The sequence below is a fragment of the Natator depressus genome, chromosome 1, assembly GCF_965152275.1.
Source record: "Natator depressus isolate rNatDep1 chromosome 1, rNatDep2.hap1, whole genome shotgun sequence".
Taxonomy (NCBI): Eukaryota; Metazoa; Chordata; order Testudines; family Cheloniidae; genus Natator; species Natator depressus.
Genome location: NC_134234.1, coordinates 321,811,556 through 321,831,700, shown reverse-complemented (window position 1 = coordinate 321,831,700; position 20,145 = coordinate 321,811,556). Strand labels below are relative to the sequence as shown.

At 44.1% G+C, this 20,145-nt stretch overlaps 1 protein-coding gene across 10 annotated transcripts in view; it reads right to left on the bottom strand.

Moving 5' to 3' along the window:
* Positions 1–20,145, bottom strand: part of SRPK2 (SRSF protein kinase 2) — a 294,675-nt gene that overhangs the window by 113,024 nt on the left and 161,506 nt on the right. For 7 of the 10 annotated variants that reach the window (XM_074942508.1, XM_074942500.1, XM_074942505.1 and 4 more), the window contains 2 exons: positions 18,173–18,256; positions 15,929–16,080 (listed from right to left, as the gene is read on the bottom strand). In XM_074942508.1, coding sequence (XP_074798609.1) covers positions 15,929–16,080; positions 18,173–18,256 — 236 coding nt within the window. The remainder of the gene's footprint in view (positions 1–15,928; positions 16,081–18,172; positions 18,257–20,145) is intronic. The other 3 variants (XM_074942504.1, XM_074942509.1, XM_074942507.1) reach the window with 1 other exon arrangement.

The window sequence follows — 20,145 nt, the reverse complement described above, 5'->3', positions numbered from 1 at the left end:
AGAACAGCAGCATCGTGGTTCACATATGCCTTCACAAATCAGGTAATTGGAATTTTGAGATTTAATTACATTTCTAGACAAGTGGACATTTAAAACAGGCCTGATCTAAAACCCACTGAAGTCAAGGGGAGTCTTTCCACTGATTTCACTGGGCTTTGAATCAAGTCTTCAGGGAACAGTGCCTGGTCTAATTAAATCCATTTCTTGCACACAAAAGAAGTTCCCCCCTTTAATGATATTACATCAACTAATGACCATGACCTCACTGAAAAATGTAAGAGGCCTAACTTAACTATACATATATATTAGGAAAAAGTACACTAGTCATGGTATTCTATGAACTATGTGGGCACTTTTAGATACTTTCATATTTTCTTTGTCTACTTCTTTAATTTCCATCAGTAGATACTTTTAGAAATGTTTTTCTGCCTCTTGTGTTATTTAATCAGAGAAGATAATCAGCCCCAATTCTATACTGATTGCCTAGGAGTACAATAAGGCTCATCAGGTTGATAACTGCACTGTTTCACTTTAGGTTGCTAGTTCAAATCAATCCTAGCCTAGAGACTGAAAAAATCATTACCACCTGAGAAATGTTTGCTGGCCAATGTGAAATGAGCTAGACACCCAAGTAAAGTTCTTAGTAGATGCATTAACAATAAAATCAATTAGGCACTGACTACGCACATTTGTTGGCACAACTAACAGAGGTTCAAGTGTTTAATGTTTATGGAAGTGGAATTACCTCCTCAGTCCCCAAAGCAGCCCCACCTTGGGATTTCAGATCAAGGTTGATTTACTAGAAAAGTATGGTAACATTTCACTTAAAACTTACTGGGGAGCCTCAGATGGTTTTGAGGATGGAGTTAAGAGAAGAGACACACTAATGGAACATGGTAAGTTCCAATTTGTATATTCCTCCCCCTTAATATAAGGTATGGGAACGTTAACAGAAACGGAAAAGGTAGCAAAAGGTGAATATGTGATGCTGGCAGACCAGGTCATGTCAGAGACTATTCAGGTCAATTCACTTGTGTATTATTATAAATCAAAGCGATTAGTGTTTTGGGTGTTTAAACTTCATAAAACTAATGGGATGTTACATGCATTGTTTTCACTTTTCTGTTCCTGTTATAATGTAATAGCAAACATTTACATTATGTATACCCCATAACTACATAACTCATCAGACATCAAAGAAGTCTTGGGGAATGTTAATGAAGGACTTTATCAGAAAATGTGCTAATTCCAAAGCAAACGGCCACTGTGGTGATGACCTGAGGTCAGAGATTCAAAGTGCATTCCTCACCCATTGTCATCAAAGGAAAAGCCCATGTGGGTAGAGACACTGTCAGCTTGTCTTCTGACAGAAGAAGATATAAGAATGGATTCCAAGAAAGATCCTTTATCTCTGAACTGTTTGGATTTTTACAGGGAAGTGTGCCAGATGCAAACTGGAGATCCCAAAGACAATCTGGGTACCTTGAAAGACTTTTGGGGAACTGGCAATTTATTACATCACTGCCACCACCTGGAGTTACAAACGGTGACTCACCTGTATACATATTTTACCTACTTTAATCTCTCAATAACTCTCATTCTTTTTTCTTAACTAATAAACCCTTAGTTTATTATAGAATTGGCTGCCAGCATTGTCTTTGGTGTAAGATCCAGAGTACCAATTGATCTGGGGTAAGTGACTGGTCTCCTGGGATTGAGAGAAACCTGATGTGGTGTGATTTTTGTTTTAAGTGACCATTATTGCAAGACAGGCTAGAGAGTCTAAGGGGACTTTCTGTGACTCTATGGTAAGACTGATATAGTGATCCAGGAGTTCACATTTGTTACTGGTGTGATGAAATCTAATTATAAAATATACCACTATTAGGGGTGTCTGCCCTTGTTTTCTGACAGTCTGCCTTAAGGCAGGCACTCACAGTTGTGAGCCACTCCAGACATACTCTCACACTAATAAAATTACTTACAAACAAGTTAGGAATCAATATAAGCAAAACAGACAGTTACCTTTTCCAGAACTGGTGTTCTTCGAGATGTGTTGCTCAAGTCTATTCCACAATAGGTGTGTGTGCTTGCCACGTGCACCAGTGCTGGACGTTTTTCCCCTAGCAGTACCCGCAGGGGAGGAGCGCTCCCTGAGGTCCCTGGAGTGGCGCCTACCTGGCGCGGTATAAGGTAGCTTCGCGCTCCCCCCACCCTCCGTTCCTTCTTGCTGGACAACTGTGACAGAGGGGAAGGAGGGTGGGATGTGGAATAGGCATGAGCAACACATCTCAGAGAACACCAGTTATGGAAAAGGTAACTGTCTTTTCTTCTTCGAGTGATTGCTCATGTGTATTCCACAATAGGTGATTCCAAGCTATATCTGTTGGAGGTGGGTAGGAGTTCACAAGTTCCCAGGACGGAGGACAGCCCTGCCGAACCCGGCGTCATCCCTGGTTTGGGGGACGATTGCATAGTGCGAGGTGAACATGTGAACCGAGACCACATGGTGGCCCTACAAATGTCCTGGATGGGGACATGGGCCACGAAGGCAGCCGACGAGGCCTGCGCCCGAGTCAAGTGTGCCCTCACAATGGGTGGCGGGGAGACACCCACCAGCTCATAACAGGAACGGATGCACGAAGTGATCTGATTGGAAAGCCGCTGAGTGGAAATCAGCTGGCCCCTCCTGTGCTCAGCCGAGGCGATGAACTGTTGCGAGGACTTTCTGAACAGCCTGGTCTGCTCGAGGTAGAAAGCCAGAGCCTGCCGCACATTGAGCGTGTGGAGACGGCGCTCCTCACTGGACACGTGAGGCTTGGGGCAGAGGACCGGTAGAAAAATGTCCTGACCCATGTGGTAGGAGGAGACCACCTTTGGGAGGAACGTTGGGTGTGGGCAAAGTTGGACCTCGTCCTTATAGAAGATCGTGTATGGCAGCTCGGAGCTCGGGGCCATGAGCTCCAAGACTCGCCTGGCCAACATGACTGCAACCAGGAAGGCCACCTTCCATGAGAGGTGAGACGAGGAGCACCTGGCCAGTGGTTCAAACGGGGCCCCCGTGAGACGAGCCAACACCAGGTTTAGGTCCCACTGCTGGACTGGGGGTCTAGAATACAGAAAAAGACGGTCCAAACCCTTAAGGAACCGGCCAGTCATAGCATGGGAAAATACCATGTGCCCTTGCACCAGCGGATGGAAGGCCGATATGGCTGCCAGGTGCACCTTGACTGATGAGGGCGCCATGCCCTGGGCCCTCAGGTGGAGGAGGTAATCAAGGATAAGCTGCATCACGGTGGCCAAAGGGGAGACACCCTGGTCTGCCGCCCACCTAGAAAATCGGGACCACTTTGCCAAATAAGCGCGGCGAGTGAAGGGCCTTTCGAGGAGGACGTGCTGAACCTGTTCTGAGCACATCCTTTCCTCTCCACCTACCCACTGAGCAGCCACGCTGTGAGGTGAAGAGCCGCTAGGTTGGGATGGAGGAGGCGGCCCTGGTCCTGAGAGAGCAGGTACAGGCAGAGCGGCAAATGCCACGGCCACGGCAGAGCTACCGCCAGGCCCGTGAGGGTCCCATACCAATGCTGCCTAGGCCACGCCGGGGCAATCAGGAGGACCCGGGCCATGTCCGTCTTTATCTTCTCCAAGACCCTGCTGATTAGAGGGACCAGGGGAAAGGCATAGGCATAGAGAAGCTAGCCTGACCAGGACAGGATAAAGGCATCGGAGATAGCGCCCCTCCGGAGCAGAGCCGGGGGCATCACTGGTTCTGCTGAGTCGCGAATAGGTCCACCTGGGGAGTTCCCCACCTTCAGAAGAGCCGGTGGGCCACTTCGGGGTGGAGGGACCAGTCATGTTGCAAGAAAAAGTCCCTGCCCAAGCGATCCGCCCTCTCATTCCGGGTGCCCGGTAGGTGGAAGGCCTTCAGGTGGATGTCATGGGCTATACAGAAGTCCCACAGCCTGAGGGCTTTGTGGCAGAGGATCAGGCCCTGCCTTGCCTGTTGATATAGAACATGGAGGCCGTGTTGTCCGTGAGGACCCTGACTACCTTGCCCTCCAGGTGTGAGCGGAAGGCCATACACGCCAGCTGCACCACCCTGAGCTCCTTGACGTTTATATATAGGGTCAGGTCTTGAGCTGACCACAGGCCTTGGGTCTGAAAGTTCCCCACATGGGCCCCCCAACCCAGGTCCGACGCATCGGACACCAGCTCCAACGACGGGGCCCTGTCCCTGAACGGGACCCCTTGGAGCATGTTGTTTGGGGCGGAACACCACCGTAGGGACGTGATCACAGAGTCTGGCATGGTGAGGACCTTGTCCATCCTGTCCGTGGCCTGGGAAAACTTCAAGGCCAACCAGAGCTGGAGGGGCCTCATCCTGAGTCTGGAGTGACGGACCACATACATGCACGCTGACATGTGACCCAAGAGCTGCAGGCAAACCCTGGCTGTTGTCACCTGGAATCTTGTGACCGAGTCGATGAGATCTTTCAGGGTCTCGAATCTGTCTGGCGGGAGAGAGGCCCTGGCTGGCGCTGCATCCAGGAGCACCCCAATAAACTCTATGCGTTCGGCCGAGACTAACATGGACTTGGTGTTGTTTACCAATAGGCCCAAGGCAGTGCTCGTGGACAGGAGGAGCACCATGTGATCCCTCACCTGCGACTGGGAGGTGCCCTTGACAAGCCGATCGTCCAGTTAGGGAAATATCTGGACCCCCCGCCGTCTGAGGTAGGCCGCTACCACCGACATGCATTTTGTAAACACCCTGGGGGCAGTGGACAGACCAAATGGGAGGCCCGTGAATTGGTAGTGATTCCATCCCACCACGAAACAGAGGAAGCGCCTGTGCCCCTCGAATATGTGGATGTGGAAGTATGCATCCTGTAGATCGAGGGCAGCGTACCCCAGAGAAGGGATGATAGAGGCTAGGGAAACCATGCGGAACTTGAGTTTTACCATGTACTGGTTCAGACCTCACAGGTCCAGGATGGGCCTGAGCCCCCCTTTGGCCTTTGGGATAAGGAAATAACGGGAGTAATACCCCTTGCCCATGAACTCCTCGGGCACCGCCTCTATTGCTCCTAGTCCTAGGAGCCGCCCCACCTCCTGCTCGAGCAGAGGGACGGGGGAGAGGGGTGGTTGGGCAGGAAGGAAGTAAACTGGAGGGTGTAACCCCAGGAGATGGTGTTGAGGACCCATCGGTCTAAGGTTAGCCGTGACCATTCCAGGAGGAAAGCACACAACCGGTTGGAGAAGGGGAGCTTTATTGGGGGTGTATCCCTGATGAGGACTGGCAGGGTGCCCCCAAGCGTCCTGTCAAAAGCGCCTTTTCCCTGCCTGCTTGCCCTTGGAGGACCCAGGTTGAGGGGCAGGCCAAGTCTACCTCTGAGGGAGTCTCTTATAGTCCCGCTGCCTCTTATGGGCGGCCTCATACTTCGAGAGGATGGCCTGGGCAGGAGTCTGCTGAGGCTTGAACTTAGGTTTTGCTGGAGCCGGGACATAGAGGCCCAGAGTCTGTAGGGTCGTACAGGAGTCCTTCATGCCATGCAGCCCTGTATCTGTTTCCACTGCAAACAGGGCTTTCCAGTCAAACAGGAGATCCTGCATAGAAGACTGCGCCTCACTGGACAGCCCAGAAAGCAGGAGTCATGACGCCTGGCTCACGGACACCGCAGAGGCCATGGATCGTGCAGCCGTGTCCGCAGCATCTGAGGCTGCCTGAAGGGATGCCCTAGCGGCCACTGCCCCTTCCTCCATTACCGCCTTGAACTCCTTCCTATTGCGCTCCTGGAGAGAGTCCTCAAACTTGGGCAGGGAGCCCAACAGATTGAATTCATACTGGCCCAGGAGAGCCTGATGGTTTGCCACTCATAACAGGAAGCTCGAAGACAAATAAATTTTCCTTCCCAAAGAGTCCAGTATCCGAGAGTCTTTGTTCTTTGGGGTCGGGGCTGGCTGACCCTGCCATTCCCTGTGGTTGACCAACTCGACCACCAGGAAGTTGGGTGCCGGGTGGGTATACACGTACTCATGCCCCTTAGTGGGTACAAAGTACTTGCGTTCTGCGTTCTTAGAGATGGGGGCCAATGAGGCTGGTGTTTGACACGGGGCATTTGAAATCTTAGCCACCCCTTCATGGAGGGGCAAGGCCACCCTACCCAGTGCCGACCGGGACAGCACGTTAAACAGGGAGTCTGAGGGCTCCTCCATCTCCTCTGCCTGGAGGTGGAGGCTTGCTGCCACCCTTTTTAAGAGTTCTTCATGTGCCCTGAAGTCCTTCTGCGGGGCAGAGGGGGGCGGGGCAGCAACCGCCTCCTCTGGGCGGGGTAAACAGGCCCGTGCGCTACTCTGGGTATCGTCCGGCACCGGAGAGTCTACCACCTGGTCGGTGCAGAGGACGTACGTCCCGCCGACTCCTTTCTCGGGGGTCTGGAGAGGGAGGCCGATGGTGCTTCCGAAGCTCCGGCCACCGAGCGAGCTCCCACCAGGGGCTGTGCCGGAGGCCAAGATGCCCACCGGTACCATTGGGCCAGCCACGACGCTCGGTGCCACTGCACCTGCTGTGGAACCGGTGGGGCCAGCTGTTCGGGTTGGCTGGCCTGGCCCACTGAAGGACAGCTACAAATAGAGGCCGGGCTGGTATAAGATCTACTGCTGTCTCTGGACCATGAGGAGCGGCAGTGCTGGGATCTACATCAGCCACAGGACCGCAATCTCAGCATGGAGGACCGGTACCAATGGTAACAGCTGCTCCGCGAATGGCCTCGACAGGCAGACCCGCAACGGCGAGACAATGGCGACTGACGCCCAAGGCTGAGATGTCTTGCCGGAGACTTGGAGCAGGAGTCCGAGCGGGAACGGCATCGACGACCGTGCCGTGACCGACTGCGGTACCCCCTCCGAGATGAGGACCGTTGGCGACGCCTGCTGCGGTCCCGTCGATATTCACTCCTTGAGGACAAGTGGTGCCGAGAGTCCCAGATGGACGGAACCCAGCCAGACAGTCTGGTCGGCATTGAGGGTGATCCACATGGACTCTGCCCCAAATGGTCGCTGGGTAGTGACCGGCGTCGGGAACGTTCCCTTGACTGAGACCGGTACTGGGCCGGAGGCAACCGCGGAGATTCCAGCGACTGCTTGCCACTGGAGCGTGGGGCCGACATCAGTAGCGCTCCAGGCACCAGCATGGACATAACGTCCTGGGCCGCCTAGAGGGCTTCAGCCATGGATGGCACCCAGACATCCAGAGAGGCCTGTTCTGAAGGGGCCGGGCTACTCTGCTCAATGTGAATCAGAGGCCTGGGGCCCGGTGGGGATCGAGGACTGCCCGACATGGGCCTAGCCTCTGTCCCAGACTTCCCTCGGTGCCACTGCGAAGAGGGAGTCTTTCTGGCCCTCTCGGTGTGCCCCGTGGACGGGGAGCGGTGCCCACTGGTCAATGGCACCGGAGGGTCGCCGCCTACCGACGCTGTGGTGCCAGGTACTGGTTCAGAGTGGCGTGATGGAGTTGGGGTCAGCGCCGACTCCATCAGGATGGCCCGGAGCCTAATGTCCCTCCAAGGCATAAACAACTTGCAAATCTTGCACCTTTTGCTGATGTGGATTTCTCCCAACAGCGCAAACAGTCTGCATGCGGGTCACTTCTTGGCATAGAATGCCTACAAGAGCCGGACGACTTAAACCCCGGGGCGCGGGGCATGCACCGGCCCGGGCTCACTGACTAACTAAACTAAACCAACTACAGGTACTAACACTGAACGAATGAACAGTTCTGGGAACGAGCTACAGCAAAGCTGAAGCAGAGTAGTTCTGACACACCTTCTTTGGCGGCAAGAAGGAACTGAGGGTGGGGGGAGCACGCAGCTCCCCTTATACCGTGCCAGGCAGACGCCACTCCAGGGGTCACGGGGGGCGCTCCCCATCTACGGGTACTGCTAGGGGAAAAACTTCCAGCTCCGGTGCATGTGGCAAGCATGCACACCTATTGTGGAACACACGAGCAATCACTCGAAGCAGCAGCAGACTTTGAGGTTCCTCAGCAAAATTACTTCCTCCATGCTGGGTTCCCTGTGCAGAGACATAGCCTCCTCAATCTCCAAACACAGACTGAGTGGAGAACGAAAGAGAAATGTATTTCTATAGGGCTCCATGTCACAACACCCAGTCCACTCAGTCAGGTTCTACATAAGGTGTTATAAAGGTGGTGTCCCCTACAATTCAGTCCCAACACACTAAAATAAAAGTTACTTATAACTAAGGCTACGATTTAATCACAGGTATTTTTAGCAAAAGTCATGGACAGGTCACCGTCAAGAAACAAAAAATCACGGCCCGTGACCTGTCCATGGTTTATACCATAAATACCCCTGACTGACTCTTGTGTGGGGGAGTGAGCCCTGGGGCCCAAGGCACCAGCTGCAAGGTGGGGAGCCCCAGAGGCCCCACCGCTGCTCCAGTTGCCCTGGGACTGCTGCCAGAAGCCACCAAGCTGCGGCTGCTCCCACTGTCTCCGGGACTGCTGCTCAGGTGGTCTCTGGGGCCAGCCGCACCAGCCGCTGCTTGGGCGATCCCCAGGGCCAGCTACCCAGGGCCGCCAGAGCAGCAGCCGGTACGGCTGGCCACTCCAGCAGCAGTTGGTGCGGCTGGCTGCAGGGCTGCCCAAGTGGTTGGCTGCAGAGCTGTTCCAGCAGCGGCCGGTGTGGGTGTCTCCAGGGCTGTCTGAGCAGCTGGTCCCAGGGCCAGCTGCTTGGGAGGTTCTGGGGTCAGCCCCACTGGCTGCTGCAGAAGTCAGGAAGGTCGCAGAAAGTCACAGAATCCGTGACTTCCGCGACCTCCCCATGACAAATACGGAGCCCTACTTATAACTAATACTTCTAAGATATTGGTGTGTCTGAGCCATATTGTTGGGGTGCTGGCACTCAGTCAGCTGGTCCAAAACTTTTGGGAAATCTGGATCTATTGGAGCCAGGTAAGCACCATCATCACTGAACCAAACATTTGGGACCAAAGCCCTTGCTACCCTCAATGTCATTCCACAAAATCAGAGTTCCAAAACTAAGTAGGCCATGGAAGCTGCCTTAAGGATGTGGAAAGAGCCTTTAATCTTTCAGGAACACCTGTAAGAAGTCTTAATACAATGTCTAATCCATTTTAAATGTGTGGCTGAGACAAACAACCCTATTGATTTATTTCCACAGGTCACAAAATATCGACTGGTAGCTGACTAGTGGAAGACTTTTGTCTTAACTAGATATTTAGGAGCTTATGTGATCTAGCTTCCCCAGACAGATTATGACATTTTGGAAAAAAAACTGGAAACAGAGACTAATACAATGTTTCAGATTAAACTGACTTACTATGTCAGGAAGGAATTTTGGGCCAGGACACAAGATCACTTTGTTTCTATGAAATACTGTTAAAAAAAATTAAAACTACAAAACCTGGAGCTCACTCACTTATGTCTGATATTATAGTTATCAGAAAAGTCATCTTCGGGGACAGATATTATATTTTCGCAAGATAAGTTTTCAATAACAAACAGTGTTTTGATTACTCATATTTTCTTTTCCCTGCACTTCAGATATGACCTGATTTTAATGGCTGCTTCCACAGTATCTAAAATAGGCTCAAGATTTTAAGCCATCTGAAGGTTCAGAATCCCATAGATTAGTATAATTTTTGATACCTACAAATACTGGTTTTGTACAATAGCTAAGAAATCTTAAACTTTTTCCATGCTAGGAAATAGGAACTTTAAAATTATAGTCCGCTAAGGTACACGCTTGCATGAAAAATTATGAACCACAATGACATATTAGCCTAGGCCTGCGACTCTTGGATATGGAATCACAGGTATAGTCAATTTTTATAATGCTTTTTTGTTGTGGCATCTGATGATTGTTAGCTATTTCTCCAAAAATACAGTGTAATTTTTGTATTTCAATTTGTTCTCAAAGGTCAAGTTCCTTTACTACTTTTGAGCAGTCTCAACTCTCTCACTGGATAAATTTAGAGTCTAAGTGAATATTCAGAAATGGAGATATCAAATCTCTTACACATTTAAGCTATAGGACTGTTTGAAAAACAGGATGCTGAAGCAGTTCATTGAAGAACTGAGTTAAATACACTCATCTTCTAGGAATAAGATAGTTCACTTATGCTACCTAGAAAGAAATCCGGTATTCTTTTTCCTTCCTATTTGTGAAAATCTATGTACCCAAAATGTGATCCCAAAGGAAGCCAAATGCAGCTCAACAGAGGTAAAATTAGCATTCTCCAGGACTAACATTTATATCAAATCATTAACCAAGGGAAACTTTCTTTGTAAGTACAGTTATTCTGATAAGAAAACATTTATTTTCCCAGCAGATATAGATAAAACTAAACTCCCAACAAGAAAATGGAAAGGATCCCAATTACTTCACTAGGAGTAGGATCAAGCCCTAAAGATATTAGATATGTTTTGGAACCACACGATTTGATTTACAGATTAATATTTAGAACAAACTTTTTCTTTTTATATAATTTATTTATGCCCAAACTGGTTTAATTACATTATTTTTTCCATTTAACTCTCCCTCTCCCTTTTTTGGCATTAACGAAGAATTTATTTCCATCACGGTGAACTCAGAATAACACCATTATTAGATTAAATTTAGATTATTTCCCACATCTGGAAATACTGCTTTAACTTAGAGTAGGTTTTTAACGGTTAGGAACTGTATTAGCACAGGATCAAATACTGTATGATGTATATGTATTGACATGGCTGCATTGTCATGACATGCTGTTAAAATATACTTTTTTTTATTATAAAACAAAAGTCAATAAAATGCTAGCTAAAATATGAGGTTACCTGAAAAAGAAAGCTAATAACATGGAAAGGAGACATCAAAAATGAGAACTCAATCTAAGACAGCATGTGAAAAGATACATGTATTTTGTATCCAGAAATTAAAATAGCAAGCGAAGATTTGCACATTCATATGCCATTGTGAATAGATAATGGGGCAAATAAGTAGGTCATCTATAGGTTTACAGTTATCAGGCTATACCACCATGAAGTAAGCAAACATTGTGGAAGTCAAATATCCTTGAAAAGAATTTTAAGTACTGCACATTTAATGTAGGTACATTTAAATTCTATTAAGTGCTTGAATACAAACGCTAGAAGTCTAAATACTGAGATGGGTGAACAGGAGTTCCTAGTATTCTGTGAAGATATTGAATATAATAGTGATCACAGAAACTCAGTGGAACAATAATAATCAATGGGGCATGGTAATACCAAGGTACAAACTATACAGGAATGATAGAATAGGTCATGCTGGTGAGAGGGTGGCACAGCATGTGAAAGAAAGCATAAAGTCAAATATAGTAAAAATCTTAAATGAATCAAACTGTACCACAGAATCTCTATGGATAGAAATTCCATGCTTGAATAATGAGGATAGCAGTAGGAATATACTACTGACCACTTGACCAGGATGGTGATGGTGATTATGAAATGCTCAGGAAGATTAGAGAGGCTACAAAAACAGAAAACCTAATAATAATGGGGGATTTCAACTATCCCCATATTGACTGGCTACATATCACCTCAAGATTGGATGCAGATATAAAATGCATAGACACCATTAATGACTGTTTCATGGAGCAGCTAGTCCTGGAACCCACACAGAGCAATTCTTGAAAAAGTCCTAAGTGGCGCACAAGATCTGGTCCATCAGGTGACTATAACTGAACTGCTCAGTAATAGCAACCATAATGTAATTAAATTTAACATTCCTGTTGGGGGCAAAATACCACAGAAACCCAACACAGTAGCATTTAACTTCAAAAAGGGGAACTACACAAAAATGAGGAAACTAATTAAACAGAAATTAAGACAAACAGTCACAACAGTGAAATGCCTGCAAAGTGCATGGAAAATTACCACACCATAATAGAAGGTCAAACTAAATTATAACCCAAGTAAAAAAAAAAAAAACAGCAAGAGGACCAAAAAAGTGCCACCATGGCTAAACAACAATATTAAAGAGGTGGTTAGAGACAAAAAGACATCCTTTAAAAACTGGAAGTTGAATCCTTCTGAGGAAAATAGAAGGGAGCATGAACTCTGGCAAGACAAGTGTAAAAATAAAATCAGACAAGCCAAAAAAGAATGTGAAGAGCAACTAGTAAAAGACACAAAAACTAAACAGCAAAAAAAAAATTTTTTAAGTACATAAGAAGTAGGAAGCCTGCCAAACAATCAGTGGGGCCACTGGATGACCTAGGTGCTAAAAGGGCACTCAAGGAAGACAAGTCTGTTGTGAAGAAGCTAAATTAAGTCTTTGCATTGATCTTCACTGCAGAGGATGTGAGGGAGATTCCCAAACCTGAGCCATTTTGTTTAGGTGACAAATCTGAGGAACTTTCCCAGATTGAGATGTCAATAGAGGAGGTTTTGGAACAAACTGAAAAAAGTAAAGAGTTATAAGTCACCAGGACCAGATGGAATTCATCCAAGAGTTCTGAAGGAACTCAAATATGAAATTGCAGTGCTCCTATCTGAAGTATGTAACCTATCACTTCAATCAGCTTCTGTACCAACTGACTAGAGGATAGCTAATATAACACTGTTTTTTAAAAATAACTTCACAGACAATCCTGGCAATTACAGGAAGGTAAGGCTAACTTTAGTGCCAGGCAAATGGTTGAAACTATAATAAAGAATAAATTATAAAGCACATGAACACAACATGTTGGGGAAGAGTCAACATGGCTTTTGTAAAGGGAAATCATGCCTCACCAATCTATTACCTTTCTTTGACGGAGTCAACAAGCATGTGGACAAGGGTGATCCAGTGCATATAGTGTACCTGGACTTTCAAAAGGTCTTTGACAAAGTCCCATCACCAAGGGCTCTTAAGTAAAATAAGTAGTCATGGGTTAAGAGGGAAGGGTCCTCTCACAGGTTAGTAAATGGTTAAAAGACAGGGGGGAAGGTAGGAATAAATGGTCAGATTTTTACAGTGGAGAGTAAATAGCAGGATCCCCAAGGATCTTTATGGAACCAATGCTCCTCAACATATTCATCAATGATATGGGAAAAAGGATAAACAGTGAGGTAGCAAAGCTTGCAGACAATACAAAATTACTCAAGACAGTTAAGTCCAAAGCTGACTGCAAAGAGTTACAAAGGGATCTCACAAAAATGGCTGACTTGGCAACAAAATGGCAGATGAAATTCAATGCTGACAAATACAAAGTAATGTGCACTGGAAAACATAGTCCCAACTATACATACAAAATGATGGGGACTAAATTAGCTGTTACCATTAAAGAAAGAGATCTTGTAGTCATTGTGGATAGTTCTCTGAAAACATCTGCTCAATGTGCAGCAGCAGTCAAAACAGCTAACAGAATGTTAGGATCCATTAGGAAAGATAGATAACAAGACACAAAATATCATAATGCCACTATATAAATCCATGGTACACCTACAACTTGGAGACTGTGTGCAGTTCTGGTTGCCCCATCTTAAAAAATATATATTAGAATTGAAAAAAGTACAGAGAAGGGCAACAAAAATTATTAGGAGTATGGAACATCATCCATATGAGGAGAGATTAAAAAAGACTAAGACTGTTCAGTGTAGAAGACAGACAATTAAGGGGGGATATGATAGAGGTATTTAAAATCATGAATGGTGTGGAGAAAGTGAATAAGGAAGTGTTATTTACTCCTTTACACAACACAAGAATCAAGGATCACCTAATGAAATTAATAGGCAGCAGGCTTAAAACAAACGTAAGGTAGTACTTCTTCAAACAACGCACATTCTATCTATGGAACTTGTTGCCACAGGTTGTTGTGAAGGCTAAAACTGGTTTTCAAAAAATAATTAGATAAGTTCATGGAGGATAGGTCCATCAATGGCTATTAGCCACAATGGACAGGGATGCAACCCCATGCTCTAAGTGTCCCCAAACCTCTGACTACCAGATGCTGGGACTGGAAGACAGGGGATGGACCACTCATTTATTGCCCTGTTCTGTTCATTCCCTCTGAAGCATCTGGCACCAGCTACTACCAGAAGACAGGATTCTGGGCTAGATGGACCATTCGTCTGACCCAGCATGGCCATTCTTATGTTTTTTAAGCCTATAACTGGATGGGCTGGCAGTCTACTGACAGCACAGTAAGTTACCAGATATATGATCAGATCAAGGATTGAACTTGGTGCTCTTTTGCTTGACTGGAAGCAGATGAACAAACTGGCAAGTCACTCCACTCGGCCCTTAGGAGAAGGGTGTATGAATTCTGTTGCTTTGCTGTAGTCCTTCTGGCTGATTTGGAGATAGTAGTGACAGTTTCATAGGGAATAGCATACAGTTCTTCTAAACAGGAATGGTGGTCATCAAGATGTAGAGCATTAAGGTTTGAAGTGAAATAAAATTGGTAAAAGAAAAAGGTATCTTTGGAGCTTAAAGAACGCCTCCATCCCATCTCATGAAAAGCCTGGTATGTGGAATATTTTTGTAAGAGTAATTGGTGTGGCAATTAGCAAGCTACACAAAAACTGGTTTGGGTTTTTTAAATAAAACTTCATAATTTTACTGTACAACTGGTAGAATTAGAGAAAGATTGACAGCAACCAAAACACATCTTCAACAATTACAAGATTTTACTCTGGCCTTATCCAACTTCAAAGAATATTTTTTAGAAATTCTTTGGTGTATGGAATGCTTTGACAAAATTATGCGCCTATGTGATGTAACATGCATAACACTAAGAACAGGAGTTCTCATGGGGCAATAGATCTGCACTTTTTTGGTTGCTCCTGGTTCACATTAACGTTTTTTGCTCAATATTTACTTCTCTTTCACTTGTCTTGAGTACACAATACAATCAATTTGGTTACCACAGTGAATAGCTGAAGAGTTTCATGAAGGCTTATTTAAGTTTATTTGCATTCTCCACTAAAATAATGTTTTGTACTTTACCAGATTCCCAGTGATGTGGCGAGGGACTTAGAGCAAAAATGCCCCCAAGATATGGTGCCAAGACTCCCGGCAGAAGTTGGGGCAATTAGACTAGCTGATGGGATCTAATTAGCCCATGCTCACCGTAAATCAGGCAAATAGCAGAATAAGAACGGCCTGAATAAAGTTTCCATATAGTGTACAAGGACAGGATCAGAAGATTTCCAGTGAGTGAACGAGAGTCTCAGGATGGTGCAGATAAGTTAGAGGGAAGAATCAGATAAATAAATTCTATTCTAAGTATAGGTTATTACATCATCCCAGTCATCAAAGTACTTGAAAGCCTTGCAGAGTTAAAAAATAATGTGGCTAATGTTGGTCCAAAAATGTTCTCTCCATTCCTTTGCCTAGGGAAAAGTAAAGTAAATAAAAGTGATAAGCATTGAATTGACAGAAAATGGTGACTTTTCTGGCCATTTTTAGGCTTGGTCTACACTTAAAAATTAGATCAACATAATTACATTGGTCAGGTGTGTGGGGAAAAAAAGCACTCCCTGCCCAACACAGTTATGCCAAACTAACCCCCTGTAAGATGAACCTATGTCAACAGAAGAATGCTTCCATCGACTTACAGCTACCATTATTCAGGGAGGTGGTGTTCCTACACCAACAACATAGGCAGCATTTATACTACAGGGTTATGCCAGCATAGCTACAGCGACATAGCAATGCCTGAATAGTCCCTCTAGTGTAGACATACCCTTGATTCTCGCAGGAGTGAACTCCATAATCTAGGACCAGCACTAAGTAAACTCTGTCTACCACACAAAAGCATAAACTTCACTTTAAAAGAAGACCGTTCAAGTGGCTCCTGAGGACCAAAGTTGTCAAGGGCTATAGAGATGTTTACTATTTAACATTCAACATTTTATATAGTGCTTAATTACACAAACCTTTGCAATAATCTGCAGGGTCTTCTTGCTCCTCATCATCAGATCCCAGAATCTCCTCCTCTGGTTCTGGTGGTGCTGGCTCTGGCAGAGGCGGAGGTGGGGGCGGAGGAGGAGGTGGTGGTGCAGATGGAGCTTTCTGTTGAGGCTCTGGCCTGAAAATGAAAAGAAAGTACATTTACTGAGAAGCTTGATCAGGATGCTAATTGAGGGTTGAGCCACAAAATCCATCTTTCAAATTTTAGTGAAATACATCTCATTTATTTTCCCACAGTTATTCTTTATATTATCTGGTAATGCCCCAGGTATTTCCAAAAATGTATGTAGGTAAAGCTGGCAAGACGAGATATAGCTTTCATGTGAAGGTAGACCATTACACTGAAACGGCTCATAAAAGGTTTACAATATCAGGAATAATTAGCCATATAAAAATATTACAAATTCCTAACCAGTATATGAAAAACTGTACATATGCTTTTAGAGTATGAAGTACTTGGAATCAAGAAAGAATATTCCTCAAAGATGACCAATGTGGACAAGTTATACCAAGTCACCTCTGTGACAGCAACAAAGAAGTTTCAAGAACATATTGCAGGGAGCAATCCATCCAATAAACTAGATGACTCCACAGGCTTTTTTCATATCTAATTTCTATCAGTAATGTAGAAAATCACCTCAATATGAAAGGAGCAAGTAGTACTAAATAGGAAGAAAATACTAAGCTTCTTAGCTAGCCTTTGCTCAAAATATGCAATGGAATCAATCAATGGAAACACACAGATTTTTACCACATATGTTTTTGAAACAGTGAATTGTTAAAGACATTTTGTATTCTGATCACTGTTCTGGCTTCTGAAGATCAGAGGTATCCTACAAGTGAGATGTCTTCTTGGTTTAGCTATTTAGAATACATTTCATATACGATAATTAGAATAATTACAATTAGTATTTTGAAGCTCAGAGTTTTGTCAGATTTTCACATTTTGGTTGTCACCAGCTATCTATGTAAGAAAAAGAGGACATTTAGGTACCTTTCTGTTAATCTTTTTTTCTCTCTCTCTCAAATAGCTTGATGTTGTGGGGGGATGGTTGTATTTATACTTACAAATATACAGAAAATCTTATTTGCAGAAAAAGAGATCAGTAATATATTGTATTGCTATAGGTAAGGTTGATCTGAGCCTTCCATCACCAGCCATAACTATCTACACTTATTTTCACATCTGTTGCAAATTCCACCTCTCTGAAAGATCTCACTTAAATTATCAGTGTCTCTCCATTAAAACCACAACAGTTGAGGACAGGAAAATACATTGGTGTAACATGTTAACTTTTCAACTCTGGAAATCTAAATTCAAATACTGCTGTGTGATCATAACAGAAAATTATTTAGGTGGATTTATCTCAGTACTACATATATCCATATCACAACACATACCCCTCCACTTTTATGCACAACATACAGTCTGTTTGGGAAAATACAGCATTTGGAATAGCAAGGTACAGCTGGTCAGAAATAAGTTTAATTGGCAATATGGGGCAGCCTGCACAGCAGCTGCTATGCCTTTGCTCTAAGCAATATTAAAACTTGCATGAGTATCAAATTTATCCCCCCCTACACCTCCTCCAGAAACAAACGGAAGAAGTGTTATTACATTCTGAGTAAATTCTAAGATTTAGAAAGACAATTTTGAATACATTTCAGCATCTTTTTTGCTAAGCTTTAGGCAGGAATTAACAATTTTAAAAAATTAAAGATTTGAATGGGAGAGAATAGAAACAGGGGAAGGAAAAATGCATGCATAAGTCATATAGCTAGAGTCCTGCATGGATATAAAATTTGTATCTGCATCCAATCCATGATCTTCAAACATGGTCTGCGGACATAAAGCAGATATCTGCAGATTTGCAAGGCTCTACATATAGCAATTGTGTTTCTAAATATTTCTCTCAAGGAATTGGATTAATTTTTATTCCTTTTATTCCTTTTTTTTGTTAGCGTCATTCACCTCTGTACAGCTATTTCTGGTTGAAAGAAAACTGAATTTGGTCTCACAAAAACATTCTCAGCCCAATCACCATCAATCTTACTACAAGGTCAACTAATGGACCTGAAATCTACCATCTCCAAAAGCCTGAATTTATTACATAAATGAACAGATAGCATTCAAGCCCAGCTGGAGGTTGACAAAAAGCTCTAATCCATTTTTAAAAAGAATTCACAGTGTAAAGCTCCATGTCACAAACCTTGAAACTTCATCTTCTGGACATGAGGCCATTTTGGATACCGTGGTCAAGGACTGTAAACAGTTCAACATTAAGACTGATGAGCTAGAAAACAAATGCACAATCATGAACTTGCACTTGGTTGGCATACCTGAAAACAGTGAGTCAGGTAACAAGGGCATATTTCTGAATGTTTGGAATCATCATATTGGATGATATGACTTTAGAAACTATAGTAACTAACTTCAGCCATGAGATTCTCCATTGGATAATGTTTCAGAGAGTATGGCAATAATATCCAGGTAGAATATACTCAATTCTCCTTCCCCCCCACCCAGCACCACCATAGAATATTTTCACCAGATACCTACGCAAAGTGGCAAATAGAGCAGAGTGTTGGGTGCAAAGGGAAAGTGTGTTTGGGGAAGGTGATAGGAGAGAAGAGGAAGAGAGAAAGGGGGGCAGGGCATGTATGAAATGGGCAGAAAAGTGGAAAGGGTGGGTGGGGGAGAGAAGGATCAGGGGAAGCTGTGAGGTCAGGAGTGGAGGGCAGGGTTCTGGCACTATAAAATTTAGCAATACATTACTCACTAAACCCTCTCTCTGAGGGAGAGAACTGGACAAGATGCTAAAGTTACAATGAATCTACAGTGATTTAGTAACAAGGAGCTACTGTTCTATTTCTGCACCAGATATTGATAGTACTTAAGAGAGAACTGTGAGTTATCTCAGAAATAGGACTCTAACTTTTCATTACTCATCTTGAAGTAAACACCAAGGAATATCAAGAACGTTTCTCCAAAGGCCCAAAAGTAATCCATACTTTTAGAATTTGAAAAAGCAGATATTTCTGGAGAAATAGTCTAACAAAATGAAGATTCATTTGAGACTTTTCCAACTTACTATATATTTGATTTATTTTTAGAAGAGATTTTTTTTCTGTTATAATCCTTGTTATATTTGCTAGCTGGGAATTCAGGGATAGGTTGTTCTTATTGGCCTTTGTGTATATCATATTAGCAATTGTTGGAACAAGGAAGAATAGAAGGAGAAGTCTTGAAATAGTTTCTTATCTGGCTATTTAGACTTTTACTTACAATGTATAAATTGTTGATTTAAAATTAGAGAGCTCTGTTTTGTCTATGGAGCCTGTAAGACTGGCATCTCTGGAAAGGTTAAATTTATTTGCTGCCTGAGAAGGGGATGAGGAAGGACAACACCTGGGTGATTAGCTATGAAAGCACTTCTCCAGTTTTGTGGGTTTTTTTAAACTGAACACATGCTATAGATCACATAAACCTGATGACTATATCTAACACTTCATTTGGCTGCCTGAATTTCTGTCAAATAGTTTAATAAAAACTAGTTATGATACTTTACCAATGTTAAATGTTGTCCTCTCTCTACTACACTATTTCACAGCACTCAGCTGTGCCAGTGTTTATGAAGGAGCACTAACAGGGTTACTTTACATGTCCTCTCATTGAATGATCAGATACTATGAAAGTTAATCTTGTATCCTTCTTTGAGATGTATGAAATAAATATAAAAATAGTTATTGTTGAGATTTTATTTATAACTATAAACATACTGAAATGCTAATTTTTAAAAATGTTTTATTTATATTTGTTAAGTGGACTTTAAATCACCTTTGGCATCAAAGAGTCAAAATGCTAAAGTTTTAAATTATAGCAAAAAGCATATATACCAACTTCAATTAATATTTTTTAAAACAGCATTATCAAACTTTCTAGGAAATGCAGTAAGATTTCTAACTAAAGATTATTTACATTATTGCACTTTTATAACACCCCAAATATGAATCTAACACACACATGCTAAAATGTACTCACCCATTCTAATTTTTTCTTTCTACAAGGGGCACCCTGCGCTCTGTGATCCATTATAACTGGATTATTCCTCCTCAACTTTGAAAGCCTGGAGGCTCCTCTTTTTAAAAAACAAAACAAAAAAACTGCCTATCTTTAGTATGT